At 37.3% G+C, this 16,999-nt stretch overlaps 1 protein-coding gene across 2 annotated transcripts in view; it reads left to right on the top strand.

Annotated features, from left to right (window-relative positions):
• The first annotated feature begins 7,239 nt into the window (after positions 1-7,239).
• The window catches only part of ZPLD1 (zona pellucida like domain containing 1), a 42,251-nt gene continuing 32,491 nt past the window's right edge, over positions 7,240-16,999 (top strand). For both annotated transcript variants that reach the window (XM_089508163.1, XM_089508164.1), the window contains exon 1: positions 7,240-7,345. In XM_089508163.1, coding sequence (XP_089364289.1) covers positions 7,240-7,345 — 106 coding nt within the window. The remainder of the gene's footprint in view (positions 7,346-16,999) is intronic.

Raw genomic sequence — 16,999 nt, 5'->3', positions numbered from 1 at the left:
ACAGAATAATATCTCCAGATTGATTGCTCGCCCCACACGGACCTCTTGAAATATTTTTACCCTGGAAAGTTGGAGATCAAAAGCATTAAAAAAAGGGACACAGAAGTGAGGGGAAAAAACCCTATCATAAAGAACCTACTCAGATTTCAGTCTGGTGATGAACAGACTTGTTAAGTATTTTGAGACCTGGCAGATTTTCCCATCTAAAATCCAGGCAAAGTTTTAAAAACATTTCCATAATGAGTGTCTCTTTCCCCATCTGAGGAATTGGAGTATGTTCTGAAAAGGTTCCTGTTAGGCAGTGATGTTAAACAGTTGATTACATGCAGCAGCACAGGATACATGGAGTTCAGCTGACTCAAGTTCAGATACGAGGGATTTGGGTAAGTGCCCTTCATGGAAGTTGCTAACAATGTTCCATGTTTTTTTTAAAGTAAACAACGAAGAATGTGAGCATTTCCCAAAGTTTCTTTTGTATCACTCATTAGGCAATATGGGTTCATGGGTAATTCTAGTGGAGCTGTTGAGAGTTGATTATGGACAAGGTAAAATAAACTTCTGTCAAAATTCCAGTGTGAGAAGGGACGTATTAATTTTACATCCTGGATTGTAGCTGATGAAATTTAGCCATGCATTGGGCAGTTGTTTTGACCTTAGAACAGAATTAGGACAGGAATTGTCTTGGGACAGACTTAGCAAATGATTCCAGACAGTCTTACCGAGTTTGTGGCATCCATCTAACAAGTTCCCACAATCAATGCCATGCAATAATCAAAGGGGAGGATTTTGATCAGTGAGATTTCTTATCTGGATTCTCTTGCAACAGAAAGGCATTAATTCAATGCGCGCACTAACCCTTTCACTTTTACAAAAATAGTTTCAAATTATAGAAATGAACAAGATATTTATAAGGTATTTATTTTGTTCCTTTAAAAATGACTACACCTTCTTTAAGGAGAAATAAGTTGAATTTGAAATAAAATCCCTTTGTTCAGCTGGTATGCCTTAAAATTGCAGCACTATGGTTAAATGTATTTCAAACAGGATTTTATCCACCTTTGAGGATAACTAAAGTGGATCTACAGACCTTACCTAACTTTTCTTTATAAAAGAATATAATTCTTTATAAAAGAATATGGCACATTTCTTCCCTTCTCTTTTTTCTCTGAACTAGGCATATTTTGAAAATTGCTCCCAGAATAACTTTAAAGTTTCTTTGAGTCTAGCATGATTATTGAGCAAGATTCAGAATAAATGAGAAATCATTTTTTCTATTTCGTCATAAAATTTTGGCTCCCCTCTACAAGCTTTTGAAGAAAAAACTGAGAAGATGGAAATTTAAAGGCTTAGATAACTAATGGAATTTTATATACATACTTAATGAAATATCAGAAACCTTATATACCAAAAGGATCACATAACTCAGGAGTATGTTTGTTAGATTAGGGTGTATTATACTGCAACCAAACTGTACATTCATAGAATCATAAAATCATAGAGTTGGAAGAAACCACAAGGGCCAACAAAGCCAATCCTCTGACATGCAGGAATACACAATCAAAGCACCTCTGAGAGATGGTCATCCAGCCTTTGTTTAAAACATCCAAAGAAGGAGACTCCACCACACTCCAAGGCAGCATATTCCTTTCAGATAATTTCCCTTTCTGTAGAAAAGAGATCCGTATTGGGTTTGAAACAATAAAATGACACTGTAGTTGCACTGCATGAATGATGCAGTTTGACACAACTTCTTCCATGTTCAACACTATGAAATTCTGGGCTTTGCAAATTTGTTTGATGTTTAGCCTTCTCTGTCAGAGAGCTCTGGTAAATAAATTACAAAGCCAAGGATTCCATAGGATGGAGCCATGACAGTTAAACTGGTGTCAATTTGCATTAATTCTTCTGTGTGGCAGTGGCCTGCCCTTATTTGCGCGTTAAAAACAGAAGGCTTGAGTATGATCTGTGCTACTTCTTTCAGTAATTTTTGGAGGATTTATGTTTGCCTTTTTGCTCACCTTGAAAGCACATACATAATAATTACAATAAAAAAAGATATTTATTTGGATTTGCATCCACAGTTGGAGAAGTCAGCATTGTAAACCATGAACCTGCCTCCTACTGAATAAGACCTTCAGTCTCAATATATGCTTCCAATACATTGTACACAGAGAAAAGGGGGACATCACTGGGACAGATTTCATTTTTATCCCTAATCCCAGAGATCTAGGAGATTGTACGGGGACTTTCTGTATGCACTTGACCCTCTGGTCTCCCTCTGCACTCCCTCATGGTCCAGTTATAGCCTGTACATCTCCAGAAATGAGGATTTTTTAAAAAATGAGTGAATAAAAGTAAAATTGTAGATATTTCTGAGAGGAGGTTTTTAAAAGCAAAAGTTTTTAAAAGTAAAACTTTAAAAAAGAAAATTCAATAATTCCTCCCTCCCTGAAAATATAATTATCACAATATGTCAAATGCAGCTGTACATTATCAAATCACCTATAAATAATATTTCTGTCTGGGTTAGCTATATATCCATCTGCCAATATGTTGGCCAAAATCTTTTAGCAATGACCATTGGATCCATTAGATTTATCTACATCTTGGATATAGCCACATTGTAGAATTAAAGCACTTTCATACCACTTCAACTACCATGACTCTGTCCTACAGGATCCTGGTTTTTGTAGTTTAGTGAGGCATCAGAACTCTCTCAAAGATCAGGCTGAATACTTCACCAAACTACAAATCCTAGGATTCTGTAGGATACAGTCAAGGGAAACTCGTGTCAAACTGCTTTAATTCTGCACTGTGGATACACCCATTGAGACACCATTCAATAATTGATTAAACCAGTCTACTTTAGTAGGGACTAATGATCAGGATGCCTGTCATAATAGTTATTATTACTCTATTTCTAAAGTATATTAATATCTGCTGTTCCAAAAATTTAATTGTTTAGCTGGAGGTTCATCTTCACCATTTCATTATTTAGCATATATTAAACATGTGTACCAATGTTTAATGGCAAACCTCCTCTAAACAAATCTTGCAAAAAATAATAATAAATGATAGGTTCGACTTAGGTAGCCATATGTCAGAAATAACTTGAAGGCACACAACATCATCATCATCATCATCATCATCAACAACAACAACAAACTAAATTATTCCAAAGTTTGTGTACAATGAGAGGAGAAATAAAGTAGGACAGCTTTGTAGCAAAAAGAAAACAAAAGATCTTGTAGCAGTTTAAAAATCTAACATATTTTATTTGGCACACACTTTTGTGGATAGCAGGCCACTTCATTTAGGTGGAATCTATAGAAATGTATGCTAAATGAAATATGTTGCTCTTTAAGCCTTCAGAACACGTTGGTGTTTTAGAACTGCAACAAAAGCTTTGTGGTTTCACTCCCAAAATACAGAGTGTGGCAAAATCTTAGGAATGGAGAAAATTGTTCATCAAATATATTTTTGAAATGTTTGTAAATTATTGTTGCTATTAACATGGTATCATTTACACCATTTTCAATTATCTCTGAAACAAAATTAGAATTACTGTTTCTTAGTAGCTATCAGTATAAAGACATTATGCAGTTTTGGAAACAACCAAAATGAATTCACAAAGGGAATTAAACCTGAAGTCCTATATATATTTAAAAGAGAGTTAAGTGCTGTTAAACTCTCCAGAATTTGTCATATGTAAATATATTTAGGATCATGCTAACATCATTTCAGTTTTTAAACTGTTCTGTCAAATATGCCAAGACATTAATAGGTTTTCTATGCAGTTCTTCAGTAATGGAAGTATACTGGAATAATGGAAAATAAATAATTATTTAACAGTCAGTAATACTTTTAAAGATGTTTTAGTTGAGAATCACTTAGCAGTTTGAACTATGGACAACTCAAAATGTTTCTAGTTCTCTTGGTGTATTTGGTGGCTGCTACTGACTGAAAGATTCTAGCATACCTTTGTTGTGATTAAATGAGATTTGGGGCAAGGCACAATCTCTTCTCAAGCTTAGCAGGGAAATCAAAATTTTCCAGTAACAAAGAATGTATAATTCTCTTCTGAAAAATATACTGTATAGAAAACCATTTTTTTTCAATTTAAGAATATGGACTCTACTAAAACTTAAAATATTTCCATAATGTCTACAGCTGAAACCTAATGAGAAACACTTAAGTGATCTTGTGTTGCATAACTGTGTCTGTGTTTATATATGCATTCTGTGCCATCAAATGGGACCTGAAGCAGGGTAATTTTTTAAAAAAATCTATTAAAAAGATGGGAAGAGAAGGTTGATAGTATCAGCCATCAAAAATACATCCTTTGAACAACTTTGAGAACACTGAAGAAGACACAGCGGAAGATGAAACAGTTAGATTGTAGGAATTTCAATAGCCTTGGAAAGGACATCTAGAAGGAATATATTAGCATATGATGCTAATGTGATGATTGCAGTTTCTTTTACTAAAACATTTTACTTTCTAGTGTAGCAATAATGTAAACATTCTGGGGTGAATCCAGACAGGGATGTGGCTATGGGGTTGAGGACAAAATGAGAGCATTGTTCCAGTCAGAATTCTGCTCCTTCATTGACTTTTCCCTTCAGTCCCCAAAGTTTTAGCATTGCAGTAACTTAAAACATCAGTTGAGCATTTGGAAATACAGTTTAGGAATCTAAAGGAAGGGCAAAGGCAGAGTTACCAATGGAAAGCAAATTCAGCAAATAGGTTCAAGTTTTGAATGATTTTCAATGTCTCACTTTCTGGAATACTAGAAATGTGAGAAATGAAGGGGGACAAATTCATCAAGGGGAGAGTTATTCCCCCCCCCCCATAGCTACATCTCCAGATCCAGAGTTAATCTTATTGGAATCTATGGGGGCAAATCTAGTGAAATTTATGGAGAAGTTAGTTATAATGGGACAAAGGCAAAATTTAACTAATTTAAATTTTAATACGAATCAACCAGCTCTATACTACTTAAACCAGTTTGTGAAGTGAAATTAAATTATCTTTCTGTTTATTCACCACTAAATTTTTCATTGAAGTTCTCCATCAATGTATACAAAACTGCATCCTTTAGTGTTTTAACTGCTTGAAAGTAAAGTACAAAACAAAAATTTATTGGGGAAAATTACATTAAAATGCACACACATTTTTGCAGACAACAAAATACATGTATATGAATTATCACGACAACTTTACTAAAAATCACATAGTTATGAAAAAGTGAATGGGAAGAACCTGTGCTTGGAAAAGTATAAATATTACTGAGAACTAAATAGGTAAATCTATCCCTTCTTAGGCCCAGATATAGCATGACGGATTTTCCACCCCGTCCTTTCTTGCTGCAGCCCTTCCAGGGGCTCATAAACTGTTTCCAAAGGGTTTACAAGCTCTCCAGAACAAGATTTTTTTTTGGGGGGGGGGGAGGAGTTTGCAATGGGAAAGGATAACCTTTTCCCACTTATTCTGCATTTTACTGTCCCACCAGTGGAAAACCAATGGTGGATGCTATCTCTAGTAGGAACTGGCTTAAGATCCATTCCTCTTTGTGATTTTCTCCAAGCATGAGAAAGTCTTTGATTGAACCTTTTCTATTTAAGAAGTAGAAATATATACCAACTGCCATTTTGGACTTTTTAAATAATACATTCTCAAAAGCAGTCTAGATAGTTTGTCACACAGTTTAATTTTCAGATTATAATATGTTTTGTAACCATTATATTTTGGAACCGTCTGTCTATTCAGCTGAATAGACTGGAAGGAACAATGGGTGTTGGCACAAATTTATGCAACGAAACTGTAGTGTTTGTTGCTTGCTTAGTGGGGAGGTGTGTCTTGTCAGATTGCAAATGAGTTGTATGAATGATTATTTTCAGTTCTAAAGCAGCCTCATCACAGATTTGCTCAACTATTATTTGATAAATGAATGTCCAAACAATATACATAACTGAAGAGCATGCTGATTATGAATACAAAAATTGATCTAACATAACAGTTTATATAGTTATCCATCACAGCAGAGGAGGCATGATACACAGGGAAAAATACGGAAGCAGAATTTTCACTCTTTGCAGATAGAGAATTCGAAAATTTTCAGTGGGCTATTTCAAAAGAAAGAAATCAAACAAAAACAAAATTTTATCTAAATTAGATGAACTTTAATGTAAGCAAATCATTGACTATAGACCATTAGTTGCTGTCATAATATTCTGTCAGATATCAGGAAGCTTTTTCTTTATTCTGTATTAATACAAGAAATATTTAAATGGTAATAATTCAAAAATCTGTTTGTGGAAGAGGGAGAAACCCATGTGAATAGCAAGCCTTCAGTCCAATAAAGATTTGAGTACACTGGCCTAAGGCCAATGTAACCTTAATGGAGGAAACCACTGAGCTTATAGAGTTCTATCATATCCGCCCCACCATTTTTCAAGCAGTAGCACATTTGTTTTTATGTTCTTTAGACACACTGCCACTTGTGTCACTAGTGATGCCACTACTTGGTTATATATCAAGTTCTGCAATTGACTGTGGAGCCTGTTTCCTGATGAGAAGCTAGGTATTTGCAGGCCCAGAGTCACTTGTAGTAACAGAATGACACCATTGGATTTAAAACATAATATGTACTTTGAGCATAAGAATATAGAAGAGAACCTGGAAATAGAGGAGTTTAAAGGTATACCAAAGAATTTGACTGTTGTGAATTACATTCACTAGGTATGGAGATAATGCTGTTTTTCAAGTACATTGTGTAAGCAGATAGACATTTTACAAACATTCTGTTTTGATTTGGATTTTCTAGGAACCAGATCCTGTCTGATCTTGGAAGCTAAGCAGTGTCAACTTTGGTTAGTGTGGGGATGGGAAACCACCAATGAACACTAGCTGCTGTATGCTATATTTCAGAGGAAGTAACCTTGAGCATTCCTTGCCTAAGAAAACCCTATGGAATTCATGGGGTTGCCATAAGTAGACAGGCAACTTGAAGGCGTGTGCACATGCATGCACACACAGCACACAGCACACACACAATCTTTTCTTGTAGGACGTTGCTTTCCTTATGACTTATGCTTCAAAATCAGGTCAAAAGGATCAGTGTTGCTGTGAGTTCCTGTATTTTAGTTCTGATCTGTTGATGTAACTCTTCCAACTTGCATCTCTAATAAACTAATCCAGGCCACAGAATAATTGCCTAATGTGTTGCTAGGTTTTGAAATGGAACGAATATGGTTGCTGCTCCTGTTCACTATGAAGGTGCTATCTGTGATGGCACAATTCAATGGCTACAACTGCGATGCCAACCTTCACAGCAGGTTTCCTGGTAAGTGTTAATTGCAACAAGTTAATGATAAGTCCTTTGCTATCTAGTTTTCAAGAGATGCTTATCTGTAAAAAACTACAAAGTTCTAAAGTGAGTGAAGGACTGAGAGAAAACTTTTTATTAACTGTGTAATGGCAAATGAAATTCCTGTGTAGTAGCAAAAAAGTGAATTGCCAGATAATAAAAGCTCAGTTTCTTTTCATCCAAAAGGTAGACATTTGTGCCCCCCCCTTTTTTAAAAAAAATACACATAGTTAATGTTGGTGATATTGGTAAAAGATTTTTACCCCCAGACCAGTATAAGAAGATCATTTTTAGGGCCAAACAAAAATGAGACTATTCTTACAATCAACAATTGCATGAATATAAATAGTTAGAGAGAGAGAGGAGAAAGAACAGGATGGTCGGGATGCTACAATTGGGATTGGGTCTAGAATCAGTGTGGATAGTTCAGGAAGCAACCTTTATCCTTGCTAGATTTCCATTTAATTTAGGTTAGGCATCCTATGCCTGTTACTTACTCTTTTTTTTAATTAATGCAACCATAATTTGCAAGTTTCTTTTTTTTCATTTAAAAATAATTTTTATTAGTATCCTTTCATACACAATTTTTTCCCCATACAGAAACATATCTTCCATTTGAAAATACATTGTTAGGTATATCGTTTCAAAATGGATCCAACATAACAGAAATGTCTGTAACAGATCAGCCTATATCATATTTTAAATAGGAATCCAAACCTCTATTTTCAGTATTTATGGTTGCTCCCTGTTACTTACTCTTAAAACAAACAAACAAAATCTGTGCAGTTGCTAATTGGTGTCATGTCTAGTGTCTCAGTGAGAAATCTGTAACCATTATTTGGAATTTTTTTCAGTCCCTTTTAATTAAATTGTCTTATTGATGCCCCCATTCTCAATATTACAAAGCTGAGAGTGAACAACACTACTATGAATAATATATTTGAACACCAAGTATGTGTTTCCTCTCTAAAGGTAACCTGCACAATGTGTGAGCCACCAACCTGACCAGTATAGCCCTATCTTTCAACATATATCAGAAATTAAACAGGTCTATTGTCGACAGGGATAGAGTCTGGGTTCTGTCCTTGTTTTATTGTTGTATATTTGTTTGATTAGCTTTTATGACATGTTGTGAACAAGATTAGGTTTTTCATTCTGTATTAAGATTTTAATTCTGTCTTGTCAACTATCTTGTGTACATTGGGAAGCAGAAAGTGAGTTATAAATTAAATACATTTCTGTCTACCAAAGCATGGGAGATATAATATGTGGCTGGTGGGCTGAATTTTGCTTGGCTGCTCACAGTTATGTGGGCCTTTTGATTACCTTTTTGAATTACTACTTTGAGAACATCCCAACCAGCATAAGATTTGTAGTTCAAAATAAATTTTCCAAGCTCTGCTGTTAATGTTTGGATGGATTGTTTGACCCTGACTTATTATGGTGTACAAAATTGCTAAAGTTACCACAGAGTAGTTATTTTTATCACTGATTCTACTGTTTCCACATATTAATTTTAAAATAAAGATTAGGTTGTTTAACAGATTCAATCAAATCCTAAATAATGTAGATAATTGGGCTGATTTGTACCAACTTTGAACTAATCAGCTTAGTCCAATTTGATTGCACACTGGAATGACAAAGTCCAAAGAGCTTTGACTCATCCATAGATGTAGATATTAAAAATAAATGGGGAAAAGCCAACTTGATCACATAAGGAAAACCAAGGAGATTTGGAGGAGGGTAATGGAAGCTGGGCTTTAACAAAAAGAACAAATTTTATTTTTCCCACTTCTCCTCAAGGCTTGAGGCAGGGTACAACATAAATGCAAAACATAATTTAAAACATAAACCCACAGTTAAAATACAACACTATAAAATCTTTAAAATACACTCATTGCATACATATACTGTTAAAAACCCATGATTTAAAACTGACTGGGTAGGCCTGCTGGAAGAGATATGTCTTTAGTGCTGTTTTAAAAGCACTGACAGGTCATTCCACAGTCTGGGGACAGCAGATTAAAAAGTTCTCTGGGAAACAGTTGCCAGTCTAGTCCTGGCCGGTTGGAGCAAACATTTCCCAGAGGACTTGAGTGTTCAGGATGGACAAGGTGAACCTGTAGGTAACCTGGACCCAAACCATATAGAGCTTTAAAGGTATGATCACACCTGTATGAACTGGTAATCAATTTAGCTGTCATATTCTGAACCTGTTGGAGTTTCTGGACTGGTACAAAGGTAATCCAGTGTAGAGTGCATTGCAGAAGTCCAGTCTTGAGGTTACCAGTGCATGATCTACCATCTTTAGTTCCGCCGATTCTAGGAAGGGGTGCAGTTGGTGTATCAGCTGAAGCTGTTAACAGGCACTCCTGACAGTGATATCTATCTGAGTTAACATTTGGAGGGACACATCCAAGAGCACTCCCAGACTGTGAAAACAGTCTTTCAGGGGGAGTATCACCCAATCCAGAACTGATTGACATACCCCCAGCCCCAGATTAGGACCCTTGATAGGAAGCACCTCTGTCTTGTCTGGATTCAATTTCACCCTCCCCCCCCCCCTTCATCCAGCCCATACCTCTTTTCTTCATCCAACCTCTATAACAGTGACTTTTTAAGTCAATGTTAGCCTCAGTGTGGAGTCTGGAACAAGAAAGTCATCCATGTTCTTTACTCATAACATAACATTTGTGAGGAGGGATTATGTGTGAGGTGAAGTTATATTGTCAGTTGGTTGAGATCCTGCATCATCAGATGTAACTCTAATCTCAGAGCTCTGTCACCCTACTTACATTGGATGATGCTAGGCCTGAAGAGCCTAATTTTCTATCTTGGTAGCACTCCATCTGAAGGGTTGCTAAAGTGAATCAGATTAGGGGGCTGAAAAATGATATCTGCAGCATTATCCCTGTTGCAGGGTGTGGTGAGAACAGGCATCTGGAGACACTCTCAAGATCCTGCCACAGCTACTTCTCTCAGTGCTGCAAAAATTATTTCCCAGTGTCCCATTCTGCAGAGCCTTGGAAATCCTTTCATTTCTAGAGCTATCATCTGAAAATGCAGGTTTGGGGGGGGGGGTTACATCCACTTGTTAAGGACTATAAATGCAAGTCCCAAGCAGTTACAAGATCCTAAGTCCAATTTATGAACTCATAATTATTGAACAAGATGCCAGCCAGTTATCTCTTCCAGCATTTCTTCATTCAGTTGCTAAATTTAGCTGTGTTAGTTGTACATCATGAAAGAGACAAGTGAGTGGGGGGAAATTATCGACTGCTATCTGAGTTGGTGTCTCTGAGTCTTTTCCTTTTAAATTTCCTTTTGTCTTGTCTTCATTGTTTGTTTACTTTTCTGTAAATTTCTATGAGTCTCTGCGTGCTTAAGAAATTAAATTTATTTTCTCTGCCGCAGCTGCCTCTAGTTGTTGTTAGGAATTAGATGGAAGACAGGCAGTCTGGATCACAAGAAAAAAGGCAGAGTATTTCCTGGAACTAATATGAGGTTGCAGAGTATCCCAGGACTGATAGCTGCATTCACTGTAGTCAGCAAATGAGCAGGGATATATTGCCAGGGCAAAAGCCAGCTTTGTGAAATGTTGGATTCTAACTTTGGAGATCATGGTTCAATTCCCCACATGGTCATGGAAACCCACTGGGTGACTTTGGGTGAGTCACACACCCTAGGTCCCAGAAAACTCTGATATATCCACCTTAAGGTAAAATAAGTCAGAAATTACTTGAAGGCCAACAACAACAACAACAACAACAACAACAACAACAACTGCTGCTACTGCTACTACTTATTACTACTTTCCAGGGTATTAGAATACCAGCAACCTGGTTAAGTACCTTAAGAGGTTGCATTAAGAAGTCTTTCTTAGGGCAGAGGCAGGAACATCCCAGCAATCAGACCTCTGTGTGGAGAGGAGTAAGCCTAGACAACAAATAAAATCTATTCTGTTTTCCCTGCTCTTTTTCTGAATATTGTTGATTTTAGAAACTTTGTATCAGGTGCTTTCCCTATTGCTACTTAGCTTGTTTTTTATTGGGTTTTGAAAGGGCATTAAGGGACATTTTTGGTAAGCTGACTGATGTGGAAAGGTACGAGATATATACTTTGCGTAAAATAATAAACACCTTTGAGTAAATATCTACTTCCAAGCAAACAAACAAGTCATAGCTCAAAGATCAGATTTAGATCCAGCTTGTACATCAAACTTATTTGCATCACCTGAGTACATCATTTTAATTTTACTTAATAATACTGGAGTGTAGATGCCACTGTTGGGGACTCTTTGGAAACTTTCCATGCTTATTTGTGCTCTGTAGGTTCTATTTATGTAAGAACACAAAAAGATACCTGGAGGATGATACTAACTTGTCTAATCCTGCATTTTGTTCCCACAGTGATTGACCTCTACTTATTTGAATCCTGGAACAGGTATGGGTTTAGTGGAACCCTTCTGTTCCTGTTCCCCACCAACATGTTTTGAGATGTATATATCCTGTAATCCTCTGATCTTGGAGGATGGTTTATAGCCATCATTACTTAGGAGCTATGAATAACATTCTCCATGAATTTCTCTAATCCTCTTTATACTGAATCCATTTCAGACCTATGATAATAGCAGGCATTTTTCCAATATAGAAAAGTTACTGCTATTACAGTGTTGGAAAATAATATTTATCATTGACTTACACTAAATAGAAGTAGTGAAAATTGTGGACTATGCCTGGAATCCTTTTGGCTATGTATATGTATGCAGTTTGGATTTATGTATGTGTATGTCTTTTCTGGGGAAATTGTGTAAAGCAGTATTCAATATTTCCCTGTGCAATATCCAAACCCCCACCCTCCAGCAGGTTTTAGTCCCAGTGTCATTTATTGGTTGGGGGAGGAAAGGGGAAGCAACCTGCCATCATCATTAGATATGGAAGAGAACTGAGGTTGCCCTCCCAGATCTCCAAATCCTGGAGGGTGATCTTTGTTTTCTTCCTCTGGCTGCATAACTCTGCTGGTCACATCCAGACAAAATTGCTGTTGGGTGTTTCCTGGCTACCTTCACTGGCCAGTAAATGGCTATGCTATGGCATTGTTCCCAGGGCTTGAAAACTGCATTTTTGGAGGTGAACAGTACAAAGTTGTATATGGAGAGTGTTAAAGTGCACATGTAGGATCACAGATATAGGAAATAACCTCACTACAATAGTCTACCCAGTGTAGACCCTTGTAATTCCCATTGCTTGATTTGCTCAATGAAATTAATAGCATTTAAATGTGCTTAGCTTTGGCAGCAGCCTGCATCCATCTTTTGCATGCATCTGAGAAAATAGGCTCAGGAGCTTGACAGATTGGCATTATATGCTGGTGTGGGGGTGGCATGGGGCATGGTGACTGCATGCCAGCCACCCCAACTCTGCCCCCATGCCAACCCCATGCTGCCCCCATGCCGTCTGCCTGACCAGATGGTGGGCAGTATCACGCTTCATCTTCAGCATAGCACTTACATGCGCTGCAACAAAGAAGTGACAAAAAGCTGCCGTGGTGGTGGCTAGGGTGCCTTTTCTGCACCACAAAAAGGAGCTGCTTTCTGTGGCTTCTGTTTGTGCTGTGAAAAGCCCAAATTTGGGCCATGGCATGCAGTTGATGTGGCCCTGATCTGCCAAGTAAAGGGGCGCCACAGAGCCGCCCCTTAGGGGGCATCTATTGAGTCCCCAAGTCTACAAATGCTTATGCTACAATTTCTTGAGTTAGTCTCAAAGTCTATTAACATTATAGCGTACATTCTCTGTCTTTTATTATTTTATTTTCACTTTGAACACCCACAGAGCCAGTAAACACACAGGTATTTTCTAGATCCCACTAGGAATGTGGCACCTTGTCTCACATACATTTACAGTTGGCACTGCAAGTCTTCCTTTTCCTGAAAAGAGAAAATTTTATTCTGTAGAAAAATGGGCTAAATGGGAACTTGTTCATATCAAGAGTGAGTTATCACTGGATCCCGCCACTGACACAGACCTGTCTGGTAAAAAGGTTACCTTTACATTGAAAGTATATTTTAGAAATGACACTGATTCCCTCTAGGTAAATATAGATCTTTATTTTGAAGTGAATAGGTGATTATGTTAATTTGCAGGAGTTTGTCTGCCATCATTTATTACTGCTTGGCTAATTTACCAAAGGTTGTTAAAAAAGAAAAGAATGCTGATTTTAGATTTTGCTTAACATTTCAGTTGGTAATTTAATGCATCACATCAGTATAGCTCAATCAGGCGCCTGCAAATTGATTGATTCAATAAAAAGCATGATAATATTTGGTGATTAAATTTTTTATCATCACGTTAGCTACAGTGGTACTCCCACTGTGTGCTTGGGGATTTCCAAACATGTTGGATTATCCCTTCCATATGACTGTAACCTTTGAAATTACAGTGATCAGAAGAGAGAAGCAATAATAGACAACATATGGGCTGTTTATGTAGAAGCGGAGAGAAAAAGTCAAAGTGTTGGCTACTTATTCTGTGAAATTCAGCCTTCATTTTTCTACAATCCTTCCTAATGCCATTATATATCCCATCTTGCTACTATGGACTAATGAGATACCTACCTTCAGCTTCCATCAGTTTTTTGGCATTAGCATTCTGTTCTCCATGACTCTATCTACCTATTCTGAGCTCTTTTGAGAATGAAGTGGCCTATGTAATAAACACAAATATACCGTCCATTATATGGTTAACTACTGCACTTTGAGAATTATGAACAGACTCAATATTCCCCGTCTAGATATTCAAAGTGTATAGGTGTGGGTGTGTGTGAGAGAGAGAGTTGTGTTGGTACCTTATAGTTCTGCCTTGATCCTGATTCATTTGAAGAGAGGCCTTTGAGTATACATCTTAGTGTTCAAAGCAGCTATCCTGCAATCTGTACCCTACAAAAATGAAGAAGAAATCAGAATATGTGTGCAGAGCATATGCACTGTAGAGACATGGGCTTTTGTGCAGTTGAGACCTTGAATTTGTAGAGGCTGGGGTCAAGATCAGTGACCAAAATCCTGATCTTCACTACCACCTGCATACTTGCACACAGATAATGGTTGAGATCCTACATCAAGTGGTGTAGTATAACACTTCATATCTGTAGTTTTGTATTCCCCCCTTCCCCTGTTAGGTGTTAAGCACTGGAAAAAGCCATTGCAGCTGCTCTTTATCAGTGGGAAGTGGGTTTTGGGTGCATGGGGGGGGGGGTGGAGGGAAGAAATGAGGGTGCACTCTTAGATGGCATGCACCACCCTTTTGCACACTTTCAGAACAGACCAGCTGCTTCTTTCTTTCACCCCTCTCCCCCCACCAGCAAGGAGCAGCAGGAGAAGTAGCAATGACCAGCTGCTTAACCGCCGTGAAGGGGGAATGTTGGACAAGAGAACAGCCCTCTGCACCCCATTCAAAAAGAGACATACATATCTGCAAGCCACACTCACACATACATAAAGCATTCTACCCTAAATGTCTTCACAGGATTAATGTGTGATATCTCACATTTTAATTGCTTCGCCATATTTCATTTTAGCGAAATGAGGCATATGTGTGCAGTGAAGTTTTTTTGTTTGTTTATTGAAATATTTCTATCCTGCCCTTTTTGGTGACGTCTCAGAGGGGCACACAATTAAAACAATATGAACAATTTAAAACAAGTCCAGTTTTTTTTTTTTAAAAAAAAACAGTTTAAATAGGCTAAAAGCATATTGAAATATTGTTGTAGTTGTTGTTTCAAATTGTTTCTCATTTATGGCAACCCTAAGGCAAACCTATTATGAGGTTATCTGGAGCTGAGAGTGTGTGCCTCACCCAAGGTCATTCAGTGAGTTTCCATGGCTGAGTGGGGAACAGAAGAAAAGGCTATGCATAGGCACAATTTTCTTTAAAAAAACATGCCTGAAAGTTTTTAATAAAAAAACAATGGTTTAATTTGTCACCTAAAAGAAAGCCATGTTGATGCTAATCGAGCCATCATATAAGAATACCTGAAGCTGTTGTATACTGGTCAGCCTATTCCATCCACTTTACAGACAAAGATCTTTGTTTGCTTTTTTTGTAGCCTACTCCTTTCAATTGGAAAGGCTCGGGAATTAACCTGGGAACACCTGTATTAAAAAAAAAAATCTGTTGTGTTGTATTGCTCCTCTCCTAAGGTTATTGTGTATTTTCCCCTGCTCTCTGAAAGTAGTTTATTATTCCTTATAGTATGCATTGTGATGTATGGCTTCAAACTGTATTGCTTTAAATTGCCCTGTTTTTAATAGCTATTTTATTTTTTATAAACTGTGTTTTATTCTTTTAACTAGATATTTGAAGTGTTTTAATATTGTGACTAGTTTAATTCTGTTTTAATGTTTGCTTTTTGTGTATTTTTAACTATATAGCTCTTTTGCACTGTAAGCTGCCTTGAGTCTCATTTTTGGAGGAAGGTGGGATACAAATAAACATAATCACAATTATTAACAGAATCACAAACACAACAACAACAACAAACAAACAATATAAAAGGAGTAGTGCAATTGTGATACAGCAGATGTGGCCCTTTAGATGTTCTTTGTCTAGAAGTCCCAGCAGACCTAGCTAGCATAACCAATGGTAAGGAATGATGGAAGGTATAGTCAACAATATTTCAAGGGCAGAACAATTCCTGTCCCTGGAATTAGAGATTACAGCCTGCTCACATTGCTGAAAATGGAACACAACAAATCATCCTGGCAGTCTTAGCGGCAATAACTAAAACTTTTCTGGCACTTTAAGAGTACTAAATCATTAAGAAGCTCTAATAAATTCCAGACTATTCAAATTAATAATCCATGCAGTACAACACCAAGAATAATTATAACATGTAAAGAATTAACAAAAGCACCACTGTGTTTAGCAGTATTTATCCCATTTTACAGGAACTGAAAATTGCTCTAACATTACTATGACTGGGTCTTGATTATGATGCATTCTGTTTCTCATTGTGACTGAACTCATAAATATCTTCAGAGTTTCAATGCAACATCTTTCAAACAGTTTTTCCCTGCACCACCTGCTATGTTTAAACAAGGCAGACTTCTTGTTATACTCTAAGCATGTGTCCATGTAAATGATGTTGGCACTTTAGAGAACTGTGTGGGTAGCTTTGCATGCAAGGTAGTGCTTTAACACTTTCTTAACAGAAGCCACCTACACCGCATGACAAGTTGCTTTGAAATTCAGAGGGGTTCCCAAAGCAATTGGGAGTTAAGTATTGATCTCTTGCAGTTAGGAAGGAAGCAGTGGCAAAAGGGCTTCCTCATCATTGCAACACAGTTGCCATTTTCTTCCTTTTGCACAGGGCTACTGAGCACTCTAGCCCCAGGCATGGAGAGATGGTGGCACCTCACCTTTGCCACAGATTCTCTTCTTTCCAAGATTGTGATGGAATCCATATTTGCTGAATAGATCCAAATCTAAAGACCTGCTGTGAGTGATTTATATATATCACTAGTGGCCTCCCATTGCAACTTGTTAAGCATCCCTGTTGAACATCTAGTTTTGAGCACAGCATACAAGTAGTATTACTTGGAACCCTTGGGACTATTATTGGCATAACCCACTGCCC

Source organism: Sceloporus occidentalis, unplaced genomic scaffold (assembly GCF_023333645.1).
Source record: "Sceloporus occidentalis isolate IW3139 unplaced genomic scaffold, rSceOcc1.0.p SCAF_2, whole genome shotgun sequence".
Taxonomy (NCBI): Eukaryota; Metazoa; Chordata; class Lepidosauria; order Squamata; family Phrynosomatidae; genus Sceloporus; species Sceloporus occidentalis.
The sequence above is the reverse complement of the archived record's forward strand: the minus strand, read 5'-3'. Positions and strand labels throughout refer to the sequence as shown.